Here is a 26,333-nt window from a genome sequence, read left to right on the forward strand (position 1 = left end):
ACATCGCGCCGTTGGGGGAGAATTTCGCCCATGGTTAGGGTACGTTGTGGACTTTTGCTGATTACCATTTACCCTTGAGAGTGGTTAGCACTGTTGCTTCACAGCGCCAGGGTCCCGGGTTCGATTCCTGCTTGGGTCACTGCCTGTGCGAAGTCTGCACGTTCTCCCCGTGTCTGCGTAGGTTTCCTCCGGGTGCTCAGGTTTCCTCCCACATGTTCCGAAAGATGTGCTTGTTAGGTGAATTGGACGTTCTGAATTCTCCCTCTGTATACCTGAACAGGCGCCGGAGTGTGGCGACTAGGGGCTTTTCACGGTAACTTCACTGCAGTGTGAATGTAAGCCTACTTGTGACAATAAAGATTATTATTATTAAAAGAAGGTGGTGCTGAGCCACCATGCTGAATCGTCACAGACCGTGTGGTGTAGGTACACCCACAGTGCTGTTAGGGAGGGAGGCCCATGATTATGACCCAGCAACAATGAATTAGCGACCAATCAGTTTTCCAAGTCAGGATGGTGTGTCTGATTTGGAGGGGAACCTGGAGGTGCTGGTACTACTTTGTGACAGCTGCCCTTGGCAATCTAGACGGTAGAGGCCCCAAATTAGGTGATGCAAAGAAAGCTGCTTTTGTGACTATTTTGTGATTCAATGATACATGTTTTGCCCGTTTAAAGGGTTATAGGAGGTGTGGGAATACCAGGTATTGCAGTACCTGAGAGGTGAATGACCATTGGCTAGACCTAGGAGTCTACCATTGGCTAATGTACATAGCCCCGCCCTGAGAGGCGGGGTATAAGAACCCATGCCGTCCCAGCAGCCTTCACTTTCTGTATCGAAGCCGCTGGGTACAGTTCTAGCTGATTAAAGCCGATTAGATATGACTCCCCTTGTCTCGAGAGTTATTGATTGTGCATCAGGAGGGAAAGAATATACACGGATATGTTGCTAATCGTGCTGATCTCATTCTTTCTTCTCTACTTAGGGGGGTCAGAGAGTCGGGAAAGACGAGGACACAATGAAAGAGATTGAGGGGAAACTGGTCTTCTTGGTTGTAAGAGAATACCATAGAGGAGACTACACCTGTATCGTAACAATGACGCAAAGAGATCACCAATACAATCTGACCAGAACGGTTGCTGTCTCACTTTGTGGTAAAAGTTACTTTGGACTTAATGCACAGTTTCGTTCTGGAGCCCAAAGTTCTGGACTAGTTGTCCTAATGTGGGATTTTGTTTTGTCACAGCTAGTCAACCTGACCTGAAGCCCCCCGTTTTGATTCAACCAAAGGCTGACCAACAAATTGAAGTGGAGTTTGGTGAGTGTGGTCCTTTGCCAGTCTCCGTTCTTTTCCTTTTGCAAATTTGGTAGAATGAGGGAATTTAAATATTGTGCTGGTAACTAGCCAATTACCTATACACATTTTTGTGCACGACGCGACTCAGTTGTGAGAAAGACTTCCAAAATGTGCTCCACGGTGCTACCTAGTGGTCGGAGTCTATAACTACATTGTTTATGTTGACATAGCATTTTACAACAGGGAACAGTTGACAGGAAACCACAAGCTATCTTTGTGGATTGGAAGTGTCTGACCCAAATAGAACTTTTAATAACACCTGTATCTTTTAATAAATGGGCCCCCAAGTAGTTTTATTGGAATCATGACATGATGCAAATGTCCCGATTGACCCAAAGAGTGGCGAGCCTGTGGGATTCATTACCACAAGACGTAGTTGATGTTAAAACATTGAACATATTGAAGAGGCGGCGAGATATGACACTTGGTGCGAGTGGGAGCAAGGGTTATGGGGAAAGGGCGGCACGGTGGTTAGCACTGCTGCCTCGCGGCGCCGAGGTCCCAGGTTCGATCCCAGCTCTGGGTCACTGACCGTGTGGAGTTTGCACATTCGCCCCGTGTTTGCGTGGGTTTCGCCCCCACAACCCAAAAAGATGTGCAGGATCGGTAAATTGACCACGCTAAATTGCCCCTTAATTGGAAAAAATGAATTGGGTTCTCTCAATTTATTTTAAAAAAAGGCTATGGGGAGAAAGCAGGATGAGGCTATTGAGTTGGATGATCAGCCATGATCGTGATGAATGGCGGAGCAGGCTCGAAGGGCCAAAAGGCCTCCTCCTGCTCCTATCTTCTGTATATTTATGTATCTAGTCACATTACGACCAACATTCAAAAATGGCCCTTCCTTACAAATGGAGATCACTGATGAACACGTGAAAGTTAATTTCCATTCCTTCTGTTTGGTTGGTATGTTTATCAAGTTGTGAGTATTGAACTTTATTTTCAATCTCTCTCCAGATCAGGAAGTAAGTTTAACTTGCAGGATGTTTTTCCATTGCATCCAGGATTCACCCACAATTCTCTGGTGGACGGTCGATGGGAGAAATGCGCAGGAATTAAGTCCAGCGATTAAAGTCTTTCAGAGGTACATAAACCATCAGTTGTCCGAAAGTCATGTCTCTGCATTAGAAAAATAACGAGGGCAGGTTTCCTTGAGTTACATCCGTGCAGTCGGGGCAGAACTGGCCCACCAATGCGAAAGATGTGGGAATTTTAGAACGTGAGTTGCACTCTTTCCCACGGTTTAGCTCAGTGGGCTGGACAGGTGGTGTGTGATGCAGAGCGAGGCCAGCAGCCAGGGTGCAATCCGCGTACCGGCTGAGGTTATTCATGGAGGCCCCACCTTCTCAAACTTGTCCCTCACCTGAGGTATGGTAACCTCAGGTTAAATCGCCACCAGTCAGCTCTCCCCCTCAAAGGGGAAAGCAGCCCATGGTCATTGGGGACGATGGCGACTTTATTTTTACTTGCTGAAATTAAGGTTGATAAGGTTTCCCCCCTGAACTTTATTGGAGTTCTGGTGTAACGGTATTCTCCATTAGGGAAGGAAATCTGCCATCCTTACCTGGTCTGGCCTACATGTGACTCCAGGCCCACAGTGTGGTTGACTCCTAACTGCGCCCACAAGGGCAATTAGGGATGGGCAATAAATGCTGGCCCCGCCAGCGTCATCCACATCCCACGAGGCAAAGACAATTCAGTGACCCAGAGTAATGCCGGGTTCAAATCCCATCATGGCAAATGGTGAAATTTGAATTCAAAAAAATCTGTGATTAATGAAACCATTGCAGATTGTCACAAAAACCCATCTGGTTCACTGATGCCGTTTAGGGAAGGAAATCTGCCGTCCTCACCTGGTCTGGCCTACATGTGACAGCAATGCTGTTGTCACTTAAGCCACTCAGTTGAAGGGCAATTAATGATGGGCGTTACATGCTGGCACAGTCAACAATGCCCACATCCAATGAACAAAAACCTTTCGTTGCTACATTTCTTTTATTGAGTATAAGAATTGGCAAGTCATGTTGCAGCTGTATAGAACCTTAGTTAGGCCACACTTGGAGTATAGTGTTCAATTCTGGTCGCCACACTACCAGAAGGATGTGGAGGCTTTAGAGAGGGTGCAGAAGAGATTTACCAGGATGTTGCCTGGTATGGAGGGCATTAGCTATGAGGAGCGGTTGAATAAACTCGGTTTGTTCTCACTGGAACGAAGGAGGTTGAGGGGCGACCTGATAGAGGTCTACAAAATTATGAGGAGCTTAGACAGAGTGGATCGTCAGAGACTTTTCCCCAGGGTAGAGGGGTCAATTACTAGGGGGCATAGGTTTAAGGTGCGAGGGGCAAAGTTTAGAGGAAATGAAATGAAATGAAAATCGCTTATTGTCACGAGTAGGCTTCAATGAAGTTACTGTGAAAAGCCCCGAGTCGCCACATTCCGGCGCCTGTTTGGGGAGGCTGGTACGGGAATCGAACCGTGCTGCTGGCCTGCCTTGGTCTGCTTTAAAAGCCAGCGATTTAGCCCAGTGTGCTAACCTGTACGAGGCAAGTTTTTTACACAGAGGGTAGTGGGTGCCTGGTACTCGCTGCCGGAGGAGGTGGTGGAAGCAGGGACGATAGTGACATTTAAGGGGCATCTTGACAAATACATGAATAGGATGGGAATAGAGGGATACGGACCCAGGAAGTGTAGAAGATTGTAGTTTAGTCGGGCAGCATGGTCGGCACGGGCTTGGAGGGTCGAAAGGCCTGTTCCTGTGCTGTACATTTCTTTGTTCTTTGTTCTTTATTTCATTGCTATTGCAGAGGGAAGATTGATCCCCAGGTGACGGACTAAATTAATCGCATTAGCCAAAAAATTGAAATTTGAGTTAAAGGTATGGGCTAAAGCAGCAGGCACAATTGAGGTTAAAAAGGATTTGGGATTGGAAGAATTAAAAAAAAAATCTAGATAGCAATTAACCCGAGTTGGCTGGGATTCAGTTGCAAATGAAGCTGTTTGGAATAGAAAAAGAAATGAAAGAGTTTGCATTGTAAAAAGAGGAAAAGAAATCAAAATGCGAAAGTTTGGGCTTAAATTTCAAAGAGAGAAAGAATTCAGACATCATGAACTAGTGGGACAACAGCTGCGGTTATGGGGTGAACGTTGGCACAGTGGTTAGCACTGAATCGGTTATCTGTGTAGAATGTGAAAAGCTATTTTGTTGGAAGTTAATGGAGTTAATAATAATATTTATCCGTGTCACAAGTAGGCTTACATTAACACTGCAACGAAATAACTGTGAAAATCCCCGAGTCGCCACATTCCGGCACCTGTTCGGGTACACAGAGGGAGAATTCAGAATGTCCAAATTACCTAACAAGCTCGTCTTTCGGGACTTGTGGGAGGAAACCGGAGCACCCGGAAGAAACCCACGCAGACACGGGGAGAACGTGCAGACTCCGCACAGACAGTGACGCAGCGGGAAATCGAACCTGGGACCCTGGCGCTGTGAAGCAACAGTGCTAACCACCGTGCCACCCTATAGATGCTTCTTGTGAAGAAATTGCAAAGCCATTGTAAAGATAACAAGCCTTTTAACTTCTCACGGAAGGAGTTATGAAAGTTATACATATGTTTTGAGAGTGGAGGTCAGAACTTGAATTCCCAATGGACCTCTGATCTTCTGCACGTGCTCCGATCAGGACCAGGCTTCACAAGCGCGGTTCTGCAATTTTTAATCTTCTTTAGGCCCAGTGTGTCTGCACTGCGTGAAGGAAAATGGCATTAAAACCCTGGTCATGGGACTGGAACAACCCTCACAAGACCCAGGGGGACGACCCGATCGATCTCCCCGTGGGACCCGTGGAAAACGAGCTCCCTCGCTAATGGGCGGAGGCTTATCTGCTGCTCCTCATAGAAATCACCTCATAGAATCCGGCCTGGATTGGGACTGGAACGATCGGTCGTCCCAGTCGGGACCTTTGTGCCGTATCCACGTTGCTGCTTTTTCTTAGAATATTAGTGGCCGTTTTGATTTACCTTCTCCCCCTATAGTGACCAAGAGCGGAGCACCATGGCAGGCGACAGGGAGAGGCCCCAAAGGGAGAGGGGACGGGGAGAGGGGTGAGGGAGAGGCCCCAAAAGCAGAGTCCCAGAGAAGGGACAGGAACAATCTCTCCCTCAATTCCAGCAAAACTAAAGAGCTGGTAATTGACTTCAGGAAGCACAGTACTGTCCACACCCCTGTCAGCATCAATGGGGCCGAGGTGGAGATGGTTGGCAGTTTCAAATTCCTAGGGGTGCACATCTCCAAAAATCTGTCCTGGTCCACCCACGTCGACGCTACCACCAAGAAAGCACAACAGCGCCTATACTTCCTCAGGAAACTAAGGAAATTCGGCATGTCCACATTAACCCTTACCACCTTTTATAGATGCACCATAGAAAGCATCCTATCGGGCTGCATCACAGCCTGGTATGGCAACTGCTCGGCCCAGGACCGCAAAAAACTTCAGAGAGTTGTGAACACAGCCCAGTCCATCACACAAACCTGCCTCCCATCCATTGACTCCATCTACACCTCCCACTGCCTGGGGAAAGCGGGCAGCATAATCAAAGATCCCTCCCACCCGGCTTACTCACTCTTCCAACTTCTTCCATCGGGCAGGAGATACAGAAGTCTGAGAACACGCACAGACTCAAAAACAGCTTCTTCCCCACTGTCACCAGACTCCTAAATGACCCTCTTATGGACTGATTTCATTAACACTACACCCTGTATGCTTCATCCGATGCCAGTGCTTATGTAGTTACATTGTATATGTTGTGTTGCCCTATTATGTATTTTCTTTTATTTCCTTTTCATGTACTTAAACGATCTATTGAGCTGCTCGCAGAAAAATACTTTTCACTGTACCTCGGTACACGTGACAATAAACAAATACAAATCCAATCCAAGTGGGCCTGGTTCAGTTTAAAAAGTGTTGGGGGGGGAACTAAACAGGAAAAGGGCTGCGGAGAGCAACCATTAACTTAATGAGGCAGCCAAGGGTTGGTGACTCCAGGCTGCAGGCCTTTGGGGCAAAGCTGCCCTTCGGAGCAGGAGTGTTCTGCTCTGCATGGCTGAAGATCGGAAGAGAGTTGGTGCTTCAGTGCACACTTGGGATCTAGGGGAATGGAACCTCGGGAGATGAGATAGAAATCCTGCCGGATAGGCTGCTGTTATTGCTGGTAAAGTCTGGTAATTAATGAAGGCTCGGGAGAGGTCCTGAGGATCCAAGAAGGCAGCTGAAGCTTTGTGACTTTGTGCTGTAGGCCATTGGGGGAAAGGTACCCCTTGGATCTGTGGTGTTCTGCTTGGTGCTGCTGCAGATCTGTAATTCCGCTTGTGAGTTGGTGCTTCAGTACGCACTCGGGTAGCCAGTGGAACAGATTCTTGGGAGACGAGATTGAAACCCTTGCGAGGTGGGCCATCGCTGAAGCTTCCCTAGTTGATGCAACATCTGGAGAGAATTCCCAGGTTAGATCATCGAAGGTGAAAACTGGAATCCCTCATGGGAGAGACAGAGTTTCAGTGAGGTTAGTTGACTCACAGTTTTTAGTGATGTCTTAATGGGTTGTTGAGAAATCTATGGACCCTGTCTTGGTCGCATTTGCCATGGATGGTACAGTGTGGTGTGTTTGAGCATAGTTTGCCCGTTAACTCACACATACCTACGGGCAGCACGGTAGCGCAGTGGTTAGCACAGCTGCCTCACCGCGCTGAGGTCCCAGGTTCGATTCCCGGCTCTGGGTCACTGTCCGTGTGGAGTGTAGCGCACAAAGACTTACGAGAGACGAATAGAGATGAAGTCGATGAGGCTTTATTAAGCGTAACTTGTTCCCCGCAGTTCAGCAACAGGCTGGAGCTGCGGGGAGAATTCCTGGTTCTTATACTCCGCCTTCAGGGCGGAGCTAGACATCAACAGCCAACCAGGACCCGGGATCTGTCAGCCAATGGCATCACGGCTTCACAGTCCCACATGACCCCTAATGCATACTACCACATTCACCCCTTGTTAAAAATGAACCCGGCGGGGTGGTGCTTCGCATGGTGGTAGGGGTTTACAAGGCTGGTCCTGGGAGGGAAAAAAACTTTTGCATGTCATTACAGTGCCCTACACTGGGCTATGTACAGGGTTTGTGAACTATTTACAATATTCGTAAGAAGAAAAAGAACATTCTCGTTAAAGTCCACGACATTCTTGTGTTACACCGATGCCACGAGTCGAGCGGGCGGTCTGGTCTTCCTTGTCGATCGCCTCAGCCCCGGTGGTGGTGCAGTTGCTTGTTCCAGCGTTGTCGTCTCCGGGAGCTTTACGGTTTTTGCTTCAGCTTCACTCCTGGTCGGACCTGGGAGGAGGACCGATCCTCCCGGGAAGGGGGCAGTCGCGGGGTGTGCCGGTGGCAGGGAGGGGGTGATTGGTGTCAGGGGGGGTGTGCGTGTTGCCGGCGGGCGCCAGGTCTCGTAGGGAGACCGTGTCCTGTCGGCCGTCGGGGTACTCCACGTAGGCGTACTGCGGGTTCGCGTGGAGTAGATGAACCCTCTCGACCAACGGGTCCGACTTGTGCGCCCGCACATGTTTCCGGAGTAAGATGGGTCCTGGGGCCGCCAGCCAGGTCGGCAGCGACGTTCCAGAGGAGGACTTCCTGGGGAAGACAAGGAGGCACTCATGAGGCGTTTGATTAGTGGTGGTACACAGCAGCGACCGGATGGAGTGGAGAGCGTCCGGGAGGACCTCCTGCCACCGTGAAACTGGGAGATCCCTGGACTGTAGGGCCAGTAGGACGGTCTTCCAGACCGTGCCGTTCTCCCTCTCTACTTGCCCGTTCCCCCGGGGGTTGTAGCTGGTCGTCCTGCTCGAGGCTATACCCTTGCTGAGCAGGAACTGGCGCAGCTCGTCACTCATGAAGGAGGACCCCCTGTCTCTATGGATATATGCGGGGCAACCGAACAGTGTGAATATGGTGCTAAGAGCTTTAATAACTGTGGCCGCTGTCATGTCGGGGCAGGGGATGACGAAAGGGAAACGGGAGTACTCGTCCACCACGTTCAAGAAGTATGTGTTGCGGTCGGTGGAGGGGAGGGGCCCTTTGAAATCCAGACTGAGGCGTTCAAAGGGGTGGGAAGCCTTGATCAGGTGCGCTCTATCCGGCCTGAAAAAGTGCGGTTTGCACTCTGCGCAGATGTGGCAGTTCCTGGTGACTGTACGGACCTCCTCCACGGAGTAGGGGAGGTTGCGGGACTTTATAAAATGGTAGAACCGAGTGACCCCCGGGTGGCAGAGGTCCTCGTGGAGGGTTTGGAGACGGCCTATTTGTGCGTTGGCACATGTGCCGCGGGATAGGGCATCGGACGGCTAATTCAGCTTTCCGGGACAGTACAAGATCTCGTAGTTGAAGGTGGAGAGCTCGATTCTCCACCTTAAGATCTTGTCATTTTTAATTTTGCCCCGCTGTGCATTATCGAACATGAAAGCTACCGACCGTTGGTCAGTGAGTAGAGTGAATCTCCTGCCGGCCAGGTAATGCCTCCAATGTCGCACAGCTTCCACTATGGCTTGGGCTTCCTTTTCCACTGAGGAGTGGCGGATTTCTGAGGCGTGGAGGGTTCGGGAGAAAAAGGCCACGGGTCTGCCCGCTTGGTTAAGGGTGGCCGCTAGAGCTACATCGGAGGCGTCGCTCTCGACCTGGAAGGGGAGGGACTCGTCGATGGCGCGCATCGTGGCCTTTGCGATATCCGCTTTGATGCGGCTGAAGGCCTGGCTAGCCTCTGTCGACAGGGGGAAGGTAGTGGTCTGTATTAGGGGGCGGGCCTTGTCTGCGTACTGGGGGACCCACTGGGCGTAATATGAAAAGAACCCTAGGCAGCGTTTCAGGGCTTTGGAGCAGTGGGGGAGGGGAAATTCCATGAGGGGGCGCATGCGTTCGGGGTCGGGGCCTATTATCCCATTGCGCACTACATATCCCAAGATGGCTAGCCGGTTTGTGCTAAAAACGCACTTGTCCTCGTTGTATGTGAGGTTCAAGGCTTTAGCGGTCTGGAGGAATTTTTGGAGGTTGGCGTCGTGGTCCTGCTGATCATGGCCGCAGATGGTTACGTTGTCGAGATACGGGAACGTGGCCTGCAACCCGTGTTGATCAACCATTCGGTCCATCTCCCGTTGGAAGACCAAGACCCCGTTTGTGACGCCAAATGGGACCCTTAGGAAGTGGTATAATCGCCCGTCTGCCTCGAAGGCTGTGTACTTGCGGTCACTTGGACGGATGGGGAGCTGATGGTAGGCGGACTTGAGGTCCACGGTGGAGAAGACCTTATATTGGGCAATCCGAATGACCATGTCGGATATGCGGGGGAGAGGGTACGCATCTAGCTGTGTGTACCTGTTGATGGTCTGGCTATAGTCTATGACCATCCTTTGCTTCTCCCCTGTCTTTACTACTACCACCTGTGCTCTCCAGGGACTATTGCTGGCCTGGATTATGCCTTCCTTCAGTAGCCGCTGGACTTCGGACCGAATGAAGGTCCGGTCCTGGGCGCTGTACCGTCTGCTCCTAGTGGCGACGGGTTTGCAATCCGGGGTGAGGTTTGCAAACAAGGATGGGGGCTGAATCTTGAGAGTTGCGAGGCCGCAGATAGTGAGTGGGGGTATTGGGCCGCCGAATTTGAAGGTTAGGCTCTGCAGGTTACACTGGAAGTCTAATCCCAGTAATGTGGGCGCGCAGAGTTTGGGAAGGTCGTAGAGCCTGTAGTTTTTAAACTCCCTCCCTTGCACCATTAGGGTCACTATGCAGAACCCTTTGATCTCTACGGAGTGGGATCCTGCCGCTAGGGAAATCTTTTGCGTACTGGGACGGATGGTCAAATAACCGCGTCTTACCGTGTCGGGGTGGATGAAGCTTTCTGTGCTCCCGGAGTCGATCAGGCATGGTGTCTCGTGTCCGTTGATCAGCACCGTTGTTGTCGTCGTCTGGAGCGTCCGGGGCCGTGCTTGGTCCAGCGTCACCGAGGCCAGACGTGGTCGCAGTGTTTCAGCATCTTCTTCGAACCCCATGGAGCCGTCGATGCTGGGATCCATTGTTGTCGTCCAAGATGGCGGCGGGGGTGTACAAAATGGCCGCCCCCATGCATCGCACGTGGCTGGGGGGTCCCAAGATGGCGGTGGGGGTGGACAAAATGGCCGCCCCCATGCATCGCACATGGCTGGGGGTCACAAGATGGCGGCGCCCCTCCTCCCCTCGTGGTGGCCGGGACCCAAAATGGCGGCGCCTGCGGGTCGCACATGGGGCGCTCGGGGGGGGGTTGGGGAGCGTTTGGGATGCGCTGGACTCTCTCTTCTCCGGGGACAGCGGCGACCCCCCGGGACCGGCACACGGCCGCGAAATGGCCCTTTTTCCCGCAGCTCTTGCAAATCGCTGCGCGGGCCGGGCAGCGCTGCCGGGGGTGTTTCGCCTGGCCGCAGAAATAGCAGCGGGCCCCCCCGGGATGACCTGGCGTCTGTACTGTGCAAGCCTGTGGGAGGGGGGTTTGTCGCGACGGGGGTCCACGGAGCCCAAGGGGCTGCTGCGCAGTCGGGGCCGTACGCGCGGGCGTTTTGCGCGGCCGCATCTAGGGAAGCTGAAAGGGCCCGTGCCTCTGAGAGTCCTAGCGACTCTTTTTCTAACAATCTTTGGCGGATTTGGGGCGAGTTCATACCTGCCACAAACGCATCGCGAATTAACATGTCCGTGTGTTCAGCCGTGTTTACCGGCGGGCAGCTGCAGGCCCGTCCCAAGATTAGCAGCGCGGCGTAGAATTCGTCTATCGATTCTCCGGGACTTTGCCGTCTCGTTGCGAGTTGGTAGCGTGCGTAGACCTGATTCACTGGGCGAACGTAGATGCTCTTTAGTGCTGCAAACGCCGTCTGGAACTCCTCTGTGTCTTCTATGAGAGGGAAAATTTCCGGGCTTTCCCTCGAGTGCAGGACCTGCAGTTTCTGGTCTTCTGTGATCCGGCTGGGGGCCGTTCGGAGGTAGCCTTCGAAACAAGTCTGCCAGTGTTTAAAAATTGCTGCTGAGTTCACTGCGTGGGGGCTGATCCTCAGGCATTCCGGGATGATCCTGAGCTCCATAGTCCTTTAAGTCACGCTTAATAAATTGTAGCGCACAAAGACTTACGAAAGACGAATAGCGATGAAGTCGATGAGGCTTTATTAAGCGTGACTTGTTCCCCGCAGTTCAGCAACAGACTGGAGCTGCGGGGAGAAGTCCTGGTTCTTATACTCCGCCTTCAGGGCGGAGCTAGAGGTCAACAGCCAACCAGGACCCGGGATCTGTCAGCCAATGGCATCACGACTTCACAGTCCCACATGACCCCTAATGCATACTACCACATGGAGTTTGCACATTCTCCCCGTGTCTACGTGGGTTTCGCCCCCACAACCCAAAAATGTGCAGAGTAGGGGAATTGGCCTCTCTAAATTGCCTCTTAATTGGAAAAAATAATTAGGTAATCTAAATTTTTTTTTAAAAATCCACACATACCTCACATTAACTGTGAATGTTCGAGGATGATAGATATTGTAAATCGTTTGATCCTTTTACAGTAAAGATTGCCTTTTATTGTTCGAAACACGTGGAATCTTGTGGCTTTATTCACCGTGCAAGTATCTTGGCGGGGATTCTCCCCGTCCCGGCGGGAGGGAGTGGCGGGAACCACCCTGGCGTCGGGCCGCCCCAAAAGTATAGATTTCTCCGCACCTTTAGGGGCCAAGCCCTCACCTTGAGGGGCGAGGCCTGCGCCGGAGTGGTTGGCACGCCGCCGGTCGGCGGGACAGGCCTTTGGCGGAGGCCGTGGCCGAGGCGGAAGGAAAAGAGTGGCCCCCACGGCACAAGCCTGCCCGCGGATCGGTGGGCCCCGATCGCGGGCCAGGCCACCGTGGGGGCACACCCCGAGGGCCAGATCGCCCCGCGCCCCCCCGAGGACCCCGGAGCCCGCTTGCGCCGCCCGTCCCGCCGGTAAGAGGTGGTTTCATTCCCGCCGGCGGGACTGGCATGACAGCAGCGGGACTTCGGCCCATCACGGGCTGGAGAATCGGCGGGGGGGGGGGGGGGGCCGCCGACCGGCGCGGCGCAATTCCCTCCCCTGCCGAATCTCTGGCGCCGGAGAATTCAGCAGCCAGCGGGGGCGGGATTCACACCGACCCCCGGCGATTCTCCGACCCAGCGGGGTGGGGTCGGAGAATCCCACCCCATAAATCTTAAACTTTGGGAACTTTAAACAAAATATTATAGATCCCTCACTGGATCTTATCAAAACCTTTTTGGGGGGGTGGGGGGTCACATCTGGGATAAAAGCAGCTTTGAAAACTTGTACATTGATTTAAATTGTACGAATTTATTAATCAGATCAATGTCACTTTGAACTATAAAGGGGCAGGTGGCAGTTAAGAGTTTACAGGGAGGGAAAAAGTTGTCCTTGCCGTTCATCCCTGCAGGGGCAGCACGGTAGCATTGTGGATGGCACAATTGCTTCACAGGTCCAGGGTCCCAGGTTCGATTCTGGCTTGGGTCACTGTCTGTGTGGAGTCTGCTCATCCTCCCCGTGTGTGCGTGGGTTTCCCCCGGGTGCTCCGGTTTCCTCCCACAGTCCAAAGATGTGCAGGTTAGGTGGATTGGCCATGATAAATTGCCCTTAGTGTCCAAAATTACCCTTAGTGTTGGATGGGGTTACTGGGTTATGGGGATAGGGTGGAGGTGTGGACCTTGGGTAGGGTGCTCTTTCCAAGAGCCAGTGCAGACTCAATGGGCCGAATGGCCTCCTTCTGCACTGTAAATTCTATGAAATCCCCAAGGACACTCTGCGGAAACATTCTTTCAAACTTCTTTCTGTATCTCGGACGCCTCCCCAGATACTCTATTCCTAGAGACTTTTAATTAATTAACACTGCTCCACTGAACTGACTCATGGGAAATTTTAAATTCCTAATTGTGGAAATGATTTTTGGTGTTTAGATTGAAAATGCAGCTACATTTCTAGCATGTTTTGGGCAAAAAATGACTGTTTGTGTCCAGAGCAGGGCTTCAACCCCCAGGATATTTGTCAAAAGCCAATTACCGTTGTGTCATGTGATTGCTTTTTCGGTGATTGTGAGAAAGTGGCCCGAAGGTCAAAGGATGGGGTATTGAGGGAACCTGCTCACCATCCGCGCATAAAAAAGTCCAGAAAATAGCGTTTTGTTAAAGTTGCCAAAGTTTAAGATTTGAGATACTTGCACGGTGTATAAAGCCACAAGATTCCACGAGTTTCGAACAATAAAAGGTCAACTTTAATGTAAAAGGTCAGAAGTATCCTGTCAAAAGGATGTGACTCACGTTTGTTTGGCTCTTTTGGTAGTACACAGTATTCTCTGTGTCAGAAGATGGTAGATCAATGTCTCACTTCAGGCCTTGAGCACATGATCGAGACTGCCACTTCAAGGCAGCTCTCCGCACGGAGAGGTACTCGCTTGAATGAGATATTAAACCGGCTCTGCATTCACCTGTTCAGGTCGATGCCAAGGATTTCACTGCATTATCTGGAGAAGAACAGGTGATTGGCCGACTGTCCGAGCTTTGATTCATCCAACACCTAAAATTAGCCAATCATTGTTCTGTTTGTAGGATCTAATTAGCTGCCTGGTGTAGTTAAAAGGAATTCACAAGACATGGATTATAGCCACAAACCAACTCAAAGTGATGGGGGACTGAGAAAGTTAGTTCTTTCTTGTCGGTGGAGCACTTTGGGATGCTCCAATATTGTGAATGGTGTTGTGAGAGTTCAAGTCCTTTAGTGGCACGGCGGCACAATGGTTAGCACTGCTACCTCACAGCAGCAGGGACCCGGGTTCAATTCCAACCTCGGGTGACTGTCTCTGCGGAGTTTACACATTCACCCCGTGTCTGCGTGGGTTTCCTCCGGGTGCTCCGGTTTCCCCCCACAGTCCAAAGATGTGCAGGTTAGGTGGATTGGCCATGATAAATTACCCCTTTGTGTCCAAAGGGGTTACTAGGATAGGTCGGAGGGGTGGGCCTAGGTAGGATGCGCTTTCAGAGGGTTGGTGCAGACTCGATGGGGCGAATGGCCTCCTTTTGGACTGTATGGATTCCATGGTTCTAAATAGAATGGATATGTTAATGAGTGATTGTAGATGATGATAATGATAATGAAAATCGCTTATTGTCGCAAGTAGGCTTCAAATGAAGTTACTGTGAAAAGCCCCTCGTCGCCACATTCCGGCGCCTGTTCGGGGAGGCTGGTACGGGAATTGTACCGTGCTGCTGGCCTGCCTTGGTCTGCTTTCAAAGCCAGCGATTTAGCCCTGTGCTAAACCAGCCCCTGTTGTGACGTCAGTCAGTTACGTGCCCGACTCTCTCTCCCGCTAACTCTCTGTCCCGCTCTCTCTCTCTCCCTCGAGAGAGAGAGAGGATGGAATGCAACTGTAGTCAGGAACAACACACCAATTCTGTAACCTGCTTGGATGTGTTTAATAAACTAGTTTAGAGAAAGTAAAAATGACCTCAGTCGGTCTAAGGGATAATAGGTCACGTGTACCCATAACCAAGAACCGAGTCAACAGATCATGGGAACTATCCAAAACAGTCCATGGTGTCCTTTTCTGCCGCCTCTTTGTGCTCCTCCCCAACCTTCTGACTGGAGCGAGTGCGATCAGTCAAATAGCAACCTGCTGACTTGCCATTCCCATACTCCTGAAGGTGCTGTCCATTGCTGGGGTCAATTCTGTGGGCTCTAATTACCCACCGTTAACTTACCAAAATGGCCATTCTTAGTTAGTGACTGTTCATTTTCGTTATGGAGATAATTCGTAAAAGCATCGGGACCAAAAGTACCCCTTCAGCCCACTACCTGCTCTGCCATTCAGTATGGTCATCTCCCGCCCTCACCCTCAACCTTACATTCATGCCCTACCCCCCAAAATAATCAATTGTGAAGAACTCCTGAGATATCCTGAAGTATGATGACTTCTACAGATGTGCGATAGAGAGCATCCTATCCGGCTGCATCGCAGCCTGGTATGGCAACTGCTCGGCCCAAGATCGCAAGAAACTGCAGAGTGTGGTGAACTCAGCCCAACGCATCACACAAGCTTGCCACCCCCCCCCCCACATTTATTCTGTCCACACCTCCCACTGCCTCGGGAAGGCAGACAGCATTGTCAGAGACCCCTCCCACCCAGGCATTGCCTTCTTCCAGACCCTCCCATCAGGCAGAAGGTACAGAAGTCTGAAGACCCGCACATCCAGACATAGGAACAGCTCCTTCCCTACAGCTACAAGACTCCTCAACGACTCCCCCTCGGACTGATCTGTTCCCTGTAAGAACACTATTCACGATGCCCTATGCTGCTCTTGCTCACGTATTTGCTTTGTTTGGCCCCTTGTTCCGCACTGTAACCAATCACTGTTTGTCGATGTACCATTTGTCAATGTACTCTGTCGATTATTGACTTAGATATATTTGTGCAGAGAACAAGGGACCAGGGAGAAGCAGAGAGGAAGGATTACTCAGTATATTCCAGGATGGCTAACTTTCTCCTTTCTTCCAGTAAAGAGGAGTCGAAGGTCAAGGACAGGACAATTACAAATACAATAAGCATCAAAGCGGTGACCCCGAGTGACCTCCAGAGAAACTACACCTGCTTTGGGAAAAACAGAATAGGATTGACCTTTGCTCAAGTGACCTTATTCAAGAAAGGTATCTGAACTTTACTTGACCGTTATGGGGAGCCCTGGATTTTAACCAACTCTAATCTGATTCAGCCTCTCTGTAGGACCCAACAATACATAAATATTTATAAATATTTATAAAGCAGCCCTTTCAAACTCTTGCCTGAGTCCGAAGTTCACAGGTTCAAGTTGCATTCCAGGTATCGGTGTTTTAGTGGTACTGGGGCATGAGGACTTTAATCTGGGCTGACACATCCAGTCCAGTCCTGAGGGGGTGTTGCATGACCGGAATTGTCTTCTTTCAGGTAAGGTGCTGAATTGGTACCCTGTCCGCCCTCCAAGGTAAAAGTCCCCATGCTGCTACCTTAAAGAAGGACAGGAGACTTGGTATCCTGACCCAATATTTATCCATCAACCGACATCACCAGAAACAGATTATCTGGTCATTTATCACATTGCTGTTAGTGGGATCTTACTGTGCACAAATCGGTCAATGCATTTCCTCCATTACAACATTGACTGCACTTCGAAGCTGCAGTACCGAAGAAGAGTCATTTTGGACTCTCTGTGTGTGTGTCTCTCTCTCTCCCCACAGATTGTTTCTCTCTCTCTATCTATCTATCGATCTATCTATCTCCACAGATTCTCTCTCGCTCTCTTCTCCACAGATTCTCTCTCTCTCTCTCTCTCTCTATCTCCACAGATTCTCTCTCTCTATCTCCACAGATTCTCTCACTCTCTCTCTCTCTCGCTCTCTATCTTCACAGATTCTCTCTCTATCTCCATAGATTCTGTCCCTCTCTCTATCTCCACAGATTCTATCTCTCTCTATCTTCACAGATTCTCTCTCAATCTCCGTAGATTCTCTCTCTCTCTTTCTCCCTATCTCCATAGATTCTCTCTCTCTCTATCCATCTCCACAGATTCTCCCTCTCTCTTTATCACAGATTGTCTCTCTATCCATCTCCATAGATTCTCTCTCTATCTCCACAGATTCTCTCTCACTCTCTATCTCCACAGATTCTCTCTCGCTCTCTATCTCCACAGATTCTCTCTCGCTCTCTATCTCCACAGATTCTCTCTCTCTCTCTCTCTCTATCTCCACAGATTCTCTCTCTCTATCTCCACAGATTCTCTCTCTCTCTCTCTCTCTTGCCCAGCACTTTCAGGTTCTATTTCCACATCCGCAGCATTTCTCTTTTACTTCAAGCATCCTTGTTGACTGTCGGGCCCTTTGGGACTTTATGAGGTGGTGACTATGGAAATACGGGATCTTTCTTTCACTGCTGAACACGGCATTATCCGCCAACAGAATGATGGAAAGAGCATCCTAGTCCCATCCCCGCTCACTCAGCCTGGTAAAAGGTGCAGCCTGGCATCCTCCTCAACCAGAGCTTGGTAGCAATGGAGGATACCTCCTCTGGTGGATACATTAATTGGTGTCCCCGAGGAATCTGTTGTCAAGCCACAGCGTTTCACCGTGTATTTTACTGATTTGGATGAGAAGTGGGTAAAAGGAATGGAGGAATATTTCACTTGTTATGTAACTAAATGGTTGGTAAGGTTTGAATAGCCCACCCCTCTCCTGATATAACGCCCTCTACTTCTATCATCAGCCTTTGTGCTTTTTGTATTCCACCATCGGATTTGGATGTCACTATCAAGGCCAGAGTTTGTATCCCACCCCTAATTGCCCTTGAACTGAAAGGCTTGCCAAGCCTTTACACATAGTCAACCACATTGCTGTATGGCTGGAGTTTCATGTAGTCCAGATCAGGTAAGTACGGCAGATTTCCGTCCCGAAAGGAAGTGAACAAATTGGATTTTTTGGATAATGGATTCATGATCGCTATCGCTGAGACTAGCTTTATAATTCCAGATTTATTAATTGGATTCCATTGGCTGCCATGGAGGGATTTAAACCCAAGTCCGTATAGCATGACCCTGGGTTTCCTGTCCAATAACAATACCACTTCACCTTCATCTCCCGTTAAGTGTGAAGAATATTTATCTTCAGTGAAAATACCAAATTGTAGGGAATAGACAATGAGCACTGATGTGTGAAATCCCATTTTCCTGTCCTTCCCTCATGTTCACCAGCCACCCGACACCCGCCATGCAAACCTTTCCAGCACAGTCTCCATGGAGATTAGACCTGTTTTTTCAAAATTGACTGACAGTTACCCTAAAGGCTCCAGTCACCACCTTTCTTTGGCAATTCAGTGCCGACACGATGGGCCAAATGGCTTCCTTCTGCGTGGTGACAGTTCTGTGGTTCTGCTGATGCTCAAGGTGTTTGATAAGCCTCAGTTATCTTTGTACTTCGCACTGTTTTGTTTTCCTTCCGACAAGTTGCTTTATTATTTTCTCCATCCTCTTCCAGCTCCCAGTTACGCGATTGAACTCGGCTGTGCGTTGGGCGTTACGTTGCTGATACTCGTTACTCCAATCATTGTCTACCATTTCTGGTGGATGGAAATCATATTGCTCTATCGACTGTACTTTGGGACTGACGAAACAGTAGGCGGTGAGGGAACTCTGCATTGCAACGGTGGACAAGATGTGTTCTTTAACTTTATTGCACCTGTTTGGCAAACTCAGAATTCCTAACAAGGTGGACCCAGGAAGTGAGGGTCCCAACTCCCACACACCACTATCATTGCAACAACAGGGCTTGCAAATTCCTGGATCCGTCTCTTACGCTTTTTAGTTAATTCATACTAAATTTATAAAATGTATTATTAAATTTAAATTCACATTAAAAGTATTGTCCCTTCCTTTTCCCTGGTCGAAGGTGTTGACCCCCTCACTGGCACTCAACACTTTCCAGCACCTCAACCAAATCATGGCTCTTCACCTGATGGTTGGGACCCCGCTGACCACAGTAACCCACAACCTGTCACCATGTGTGTGCACTTACCAGTGGCTCCAATGAACAAGGGTCCAGCTGGTTCTTTTCTCTACCTTGGACAGGACTGTTGAAGTCAACCACCTTACTCTAGTCTAGTCCACTGCACAGCCTGCAATACATCCAGGGTTAATCCAAGTTCCTTTACAGTAGTGAACCTGAAGACCATAAGACCATAGTAGCAGAATTAGGCCACTCGGCCCATCGAGTCTGCTCCGCCATTCAATCATGGCTGATATTTTCTCATCCCCATTCTCATGCCTTCTCCCCATAACCCCTGATCCCCTTATTGATCAAGAACCATGATGAAGCTCTCTTGTTCTTCGATCCCCTCTGGATTAGTGGTCCACATCTCAGATTACTAGTTCAGTAATCTCACTGTTCTGTTGACTTATCGTGTGTACGTAGCTAGGAAAGGTACAGGAATGGAAGGGAGGGTGACACGAGACAGACACACTGAAGCATTTCTCTCTTGTCCCTTTCTTGCGATTTACAGATGGGAAGGAGTTTGATGTCTACATGTCGTACGCGAGGAACACCGAAGAAGAAGAGTTTGTCCTTAACACTCTTCGATCCGTTTTGGAAAATGAATACGGATACAAAGTCTTCATCTATGAACGGGACAGTTTACCAGGCGGACGTATGTACAGAGTGCAGTTACTTACTCTCTTAAAGGCCACAAAAGGGGCTGGTTTAGCACAGTGGGCTAAAAAGCTGGCTTGTAATGCAGAACAATGCCAGCAGCGCGGGTTCAATTCCCGTACCGGCCTCCCCGAACAGGCGCCGGAATGTGGCGACTAGGGGCTTTTCACTGTAACTTCATTGAAGCCTGCTTGTGAGAATAAGCGATCATTATTATTATTATTATTATTTGGTATTTCCCCTGGCCCATACTCCATTACCCCCTTTGCCTCTTTTTCCTAACATCATTATTGAAGCCTGCTAGTGACAATAAGCGATTATTATTATTATTATTATTATTATTATTATTATTATTATTATTATTATGTATTTCCCCTGGCCCGTACTCCATTACCCCCTTTGCCTCTTTTGCCTAACTCCTGACGATGCTGAATTCTACCCAGGAAACTTCTGATGGTGTGACTATCTGAATCGCAATCAGAATTAAGAGCACTGTTTGAATTGTCATCCCAACTTACTGAACCCTGGTTTTGCAGCCCAGTTGTGACGCCCTCTCAGTGAAGGCCACACTGAGGTGAACTAGTGTGACGCAGACAGAAAACTGAACATTGCACCTTCTGAGGCTCAGCTTTTGCGCATGGACGGTTTCTCCCTCTCTGCCTCCCCTTAGATCCACTGCTTAAAACATTCCCACATTAAAGGAGACACAGAATTGCTCTCTTGTCTGTGCTGAATTGGTCACTTGGGCTGTGTGGATGCTGATGCAATGCAGGTCTCAGCATTTCAAGAGGTATTAAATCATCTGGGGTTCCTGAAACATGGGAAAATAGGAACTGGAGTAGGCCGTCCAGCCCCCTTGAGCCTGCTCCACTGTTCGCATCCAAATTTCCGGATTCAATGAAACTTGACAAGTTATCACAATCCTTTTCTTTTTGTATTTTGACGATGAGAAGATTGGTGTACTGAAGTCAGAAGCCACACATTCCAGTAACACGTTCGGTAATTTTAAATACAAAATTAAAACATTTATTAACAAAAGAAAAGAAAATTTAACACACACATTTGCACAGTTAAAATTAGTACTACATGCTGTTCCCCCCCAAAAAGATTTATACACTTGGTTAGATCACAAATAGCTAACAATCCCTTTGTAGATATTTAAGTTATTAAATCCAATAACATTACCAGAAGGCAAAGCAATGTTGCTTTAGGGTATGTATGTAACACAGCTTCTCACTCCCTCCTACTCTGCTGTGGGCATTCAAGAAATTTTAAAACAAAACACTGCTTCCTGATTTAAAAAAAAAAGGCACATTTTGGGGTTGACTAAAGGCTGCTTCCCATTTCACTGCACTCTTCCCCAGACACAGTACCCAGAAAGTCTCACAGGGCCATTCCCAACACCGATTTCACACCGCTCTTTAAGTATTCTTTTTCTCTTTCATCTTTATTCCATTGCCGTTATCTGTCTTTGAAACTTACCTTTCGCAGAATATCAAAATCTTTTCTGTTCGCCCGACTGCCCCTGTTTTCTGAGTAAAATAAAATGCAATGACATTGCCGTATTTATTGATGACCTTTTCCAAGTTGTAAACGCCTTTTTACTTTGCTTTTGAAATGCAACAACTGAACACAAACTTAGCTCCTAATGCAAATTTCAATCCATGGTTCATTTACTTGTCAAAAATTCAACTTGGTCACATTTATTTCACGTACCTGTCTTTCACACCTACAATCTTTTGATATCCTAAAGTTTACAGCCCAGCTGTCTTGACTTTTAATTGAATTCATCTCAAGTGTGCATACGCCCAAATTGGTCGACTCTGCATTGGAGAGACTAAACGTAGACTGGGTGACCGCTTTACAGGATACCTCCGCTCCGTCCGCAAGCAGGACCCAGGCCTTCTTGTCGCTACCATTTCAATTCACCTCCCTGCTCTCTATTTCCACACCTCTGTCCTTGGCCTGCTGCAACGTTCCAGTGAAGCCCAGTGCAAACTGGAGGAACATGCACCGCATCTTCCAATTACAGCCTTCCGGACTTAACAGTGAGTTCAAAACTTCGGACTGTGAACTCTTTCCTCCTTCACCCCAATTTTTGTTTCTATCAATTTATTTTCAGTTCTTCCATTGATCTGTTTTTCCATCACCATTGATCTCCCCCCCCCTCCCATCCCACTAAGGCCACCTGTTCCCTGTTCCAGGTTGTCCTTTGACACACTGCTCACCTTGTTCTGCCATTTACACATTCTAATCTCTTCATGTGCCAATATCAATTCCCTTCTTAGCCTTACTCACCCCCGTTACATTCTACAGATGTCCACAACATCTTTGTCAATCTCCACCTATCACTGGCCCCCTATCCAGCCCCAATGGTCCACGCCCCCTCCCCCCAAAAATACAGTATAAATCTGACCCTATTTCCGGTTCATTCCAGCTTTGTAAAAGAGTCGTCCCGACTCGATACATTAGCTCCCTTCTCTCTCCACAGATGCTGTCAGACCTGCAGCACGATACCACAGTGGTTATCACAGTTGCTTCACAGCACCAGGGACCAGGGTTCGATTCCCGGCTTGGGTCACTGTCTGTGCGGAGTCGGCACGTTCTCCCCGTGTCTGCGTGGGTTTCCTCCGGGTGCTCCGGTTTCTTCCCACAAGTCCCAAAAGATGTGCAGGTTAGGTGGATTGGCCGTGATAAATTACCCTTGAGTGTCCAGGGATGTGTAGTTACGTGGGGTTACGTGGTTACAGGGAGAGGGCGGGAACCTGGATGGGGTGCTCTTTCGGAGGGTCGGTGCAGAGCTGATGGGCCGAGTGGCCATCTTCTGCACTGTAGGGATTCTTGATAACTAATCTCAGCTAATGATTGGTGAGGTCTTTAATCCCAGCTCTGTGCTGGATTATTGTTCTTGGCTGAGGTGGCAATAGGAAAGCTGCTATTCGCCTGTTTTTGGGTGGGGTCCTCATCTTTATCCATTCAGCGACTCCATCTTAAAAGTGTGCAGAAACGCATTCGATGGGAGTGGGATTAATCTCCCGGCTGTTGTCCATCTGATTGGACATCCCATTGATATTTATTCAGGCTCATGTGAAGACTGACCTTTTGGCACCAGAGGGCCATTCTGGCCATCAAACCCATCTGGGAAGCCAAGCCTACACGAGAGCCAACTGGTGGAGACTAACATACGTGAACCAGTTTGCAGCAGAGAAACAGGCCACTCCGCCCACCTGCTCCCTGCTGGCATTTATGTTCCACATGAGACTCCGCCCGCACCTCGTCATCTCAGCCAATCAGCATATCCATCTATTCCTTTCTCTCATGTGGTGATCTAGTTTTCTCTCAAGTGTAACTTTCGCTTCAACCGCCCCCGGTAGCGAGTTCCACGCTCTCGCCAATCCCCCTGAGTAAAGACAATCCCTCTGAATAAAGATGTTTCTCCTGAGTTCCATATCAGATTCTTATTCCACCTCCCCAACATTGTCCCCTCACCATCCTCAATTTCATGGTGGGGAGGGAGGGGGGGCGGGGGGGAGGGCTGCAGGTGAGGCCCCAAGTGGCCTGCCTGCACCTGCTCCAATCGAGGCTCTGAGGTGGTCCCTTTTGAGTCTGACAGGAGGAATTTGAGAGTCAGGGAGAAGCCTGGCACGGCCTTGGGTGGGAATGGGGGGAGGTGTGGGGGAGGGGGGGAGAGGTGGGGGGGGGGGGAGAGGAGGGTGGGGGGGAGGTGGGGGGGGAGAAAAGAGGGGGGGGGAAAGAGGCGGGGGAAAGAGGGGGGGAAAGAGGGGGGGGAAGAGGGGGGGAAAGAGGGGAGGGGGGGAGAAAAGAGGGGGGGAGAAAAGAGGGGGGAAAGGGGGGGAGGGGGGGAAAGAAGGGGGGGAAGAGGGGGGGGGAAAGAGGGGAGGGGGAGGGGTGAGCCGTTCCACATTGGGCATCCCCATCCTTCAAGGTCTGCCCCCCCCCCCCCAACAGGAGCTTCCTCCTCCCCCACATCCCTGCCACCTCAGCCTCGCCATTAAACCCCCCCCCCCTCTCCGCAAGTAACCCCCGCAGGCCTCAAGTTCCCTCCCTGCCATCGGATGGCCACCAAGCACCGATCTACTCGAATCCCGTGTTTGAGCACTTGGTCCGTAGCCTTGTGCGCAACGAATGTTCAAGTGCTGATCTAAATGAAGCCCCATTATCTGTGAAATCCTGCCCCACTTCTATTGTATCAAATCCTTTCATGTATCTTACAGACCTCTGTCAGGTTACCCATCTTTCTCTTTTCTCGAGAAGAGTACCCCAACTGATTCAGCTCTCAACTCTAATATCCTTGTGAATTTGTTTTTTAAACCTTTTCCACTGCCTCTGTACATTTTGTAATATGGAGACCAGAACAGTGCAGAATGCACCAAGTGGTCTCATCAAGGCTTGATACAATAGCACTGCAACATGGGAGTGTCGTGTAGGTTTGACTGTGTTCATTGTGAATGTCGACCATTGTTCATCATCCTCCTCTCCTAACACCTCCCTCTGTCATTTCTCAGTCATTACAGATGAGACTTTGGCCTGCATCGGGAAGAGCAGGAGGCTGGTGGTAGTGCTGAGCCCCAATTACCTGGTAAGTGGGACCCAGGCCCTTTTAGAGCTGAAGGCTGGCACTGAGTGCATGGCCAGGACTGGGCAGATCAGAGTTATACTGTTGGAGTTCATCCCTGTGAGGAAGGTCAGCCAGGTGGTGGAGCTGAGAAAGCTGAAGGCAGTAATGGCGACCATCAAGTGGGAGGGGGAGAGGTCGCGAGACCTGAGAGCCGATTCTGGAAGCGGCTCCGTGTCGCCCTTCCCACAAAACAAACACAGGCATCTGAACGAAAGAGCGAGAGGCTAATGTTCAAAAACGCGCAGGATGGGGACCTACTCAATCCGTCTGGTTTCTGAGGGCAGTTCGCCCGCCAGCAATATCCACGATGAAAGAGCAATAGACGCGCCTCCAGTTTCTGATAACTCTACTGCACAAGAAACCAATCCCCAATACTTTGTTGAACATTGACTCTTTGTTTAAAAAAAAGTATTCTTCCTGTCGCGAATGCTCCTCTTCACAGGTCCTTAAATGGTGCAATTCGAGGACAAATACAAGAAGCAAAGTTGCAGGTCATGGGTTTAAACTGTCCGCAAATGATGCACGGCTTGTGTTTTGTGGGGGTTGGAGGTGTGGGGAGGAGGAAGGGTGAAACCTGTGCGGTGACCGACCTATTCCATTCCTCCATGGATCAACCCACTCTCCTTTTCCCGGTTTAACAAGGTGGATGAGTCATTGCACCTTGACTGCAGAAAGACGTCAAGGTGGAGAATGGAGTGTGGGACTGGAAACATCTTTAATATGCACCCTCTGATCAAGAAGGGAGAGAAGGATAAACGGGAACTTTGGATTGATTAACTGAATGCCAGTTGTGGTCACACTTAAGACAAGTCAAGCTAAATATTTAGAGATGGCCAGTGTTTGACTTTTTGAACGTCTTACTTTTGGTCCACTGAAGATTCTTCCTCTGGTTATTAGTATGAAACTTCTACTGTTAAATTTTAGAATTGAAGGCGTCATATTCACTAAACAGGATGGCTGAGTGATGCATATTAGAGGTGGATGAGCCAATCAAACATGAGGACAATGGGCACACAGTTTAACTCCCCGGAACGTCCAGGCTCATTGAAGTAAGCATGTTTCCATTCAATTGTGAAGATGACGGTGACGGGTTTTTGTTTTGAAGGACCCAAACACAAAGGAATGATGACTGGTTTAATTGGCAGCTCTACTGGCCAACGCAAGAAGAGCTGGGAGAGAGCCAAGGGCAACCCGATGGCTTCCCCCTTAGCAAATGGTCGAAAGTACAGGTGAACACCTGGCCTTGGCAAGTAAACAGGACCACCTGAAGATGCAACTGCACTGAAGCAAATGATTGACTGGGAAAGTAACATTTGGTCCAATTACTGGAGAGTGCAGGGTGTTTATTGACGTGATGTGAATTTGAGAGTTGCTATAAATTTTACTCTGCTTGTTCATTTAACTGTTGTAAAATAAACCTATTAATTGATTTTTACATTTGACCTGATCACACTAAAATTGTTAATTAGTTTAACTAGTCTGAGAATTGGAGGATGTTTTGTGTGAGCTCGGAGTATTAGTTTGTGTAACAAGTAGTTTTCATCGCTGAGGCGCAGTGACACTATCGTGGGATACGGTGCAGTCAGGTAAAGCTCCCAGTCCATTCAAAGGGGAACCCAAATGCATGTCTTGTGAAACTCGAGGCAAGTTCTATTTGATAAATGTAATTATTATTTGAAGAGACTGGATGGATGAACTAACATAAGACATCGGAGCAGGAATCAACCTTTGAGCTTGTTTCCACATTCGGTAAAATCATGAGGGATCTACCTACACTATCCCACATCCCTTTGCTTCACAGCTCCAGGGTCCCAGGTTCGATTCCCGGCTTGGGTCACTGTCTGTGCGGAGTCTGCACCTTCTCCACGTGTGTGCGTGGAGTTTCCTCCGGGTGCTCCGATTTCCTCCCACAGTCCAAAGATGTGCAGGTTAGGTGGATTGGCCATGATAAATTGCCCTTAGTGTCCAAAATTGCCCTTGGTGTTGGGTGGGGTTGCTGGGTTATGGAGATAGGGTGGAGGTGTGGACCTTGGGTAGGGTGGTCTTTCCAGGAGCCGGTGCAGA

At 49.4% G+C, this 26,333-nt stretch overlaps 1 protein-coding gene across 1 annotated transcript in view; it reads left to right on the forward strand.

Annotated features, from left to right (window-relative positions):
• LOC140389535 (interleukin-1 receptor accessory protein-like) overlaps nucleotides 1-25,040 on the forward strand; it is a 70,866-nt gene extending 45,826 nt beyond the window's left edge. Inside the window, 9 exon segments of the mRNA XM_072473729.1 lie at nucleotides 984-1,152; nucleotides 1,245-1,316; nucleotides 2,313-2,439; nucleotides 15,960-16,108; nucleotides 18,464-18,607; nucleotides 19,485-19,628; nucleotides 24,157-24,417; nucleotides 24,420-24,538; nucleotides 24,540-25,040. Of these exon segments, the coding sequence (XP_072329830.1) occupies nucleotides 984-1,152; nucleotides 1,245-1,316; nucleotides 2,313-2,439; nucleotides 15,960-16,108; nucleotides 18,464-18,607; nucleotides 19,485-19,628; nucleotides 24,157-24,417; nucleotides 24,420-24,538; nucleotides 24,540-24,659 (1,305 nt within the window). The 3' untranslated portion in view covers nucleotides 24,660-25,040.
• Nucleotides 25,041-26,333: the final 1,293 nt, after the last annotated feature.

The sequence above is a fragment of the Scyliorhinus torazame genome, chromosome 14, assembly GCF_047496885.1.
Source record: "Scyliorhinus torazame isolate Kashiwa2021f chromosome 14, sScyTor2.1, whole genome shotgun sequence".
In the NCBI taxonomy this organism is placed as follows: Eukaryota; Metazoa; Chordata; class Chondrichthyes; order Carcharhiniformes; family Scyliorhinidae; genus Scyliorhinus; species Scyliorhinus torazame.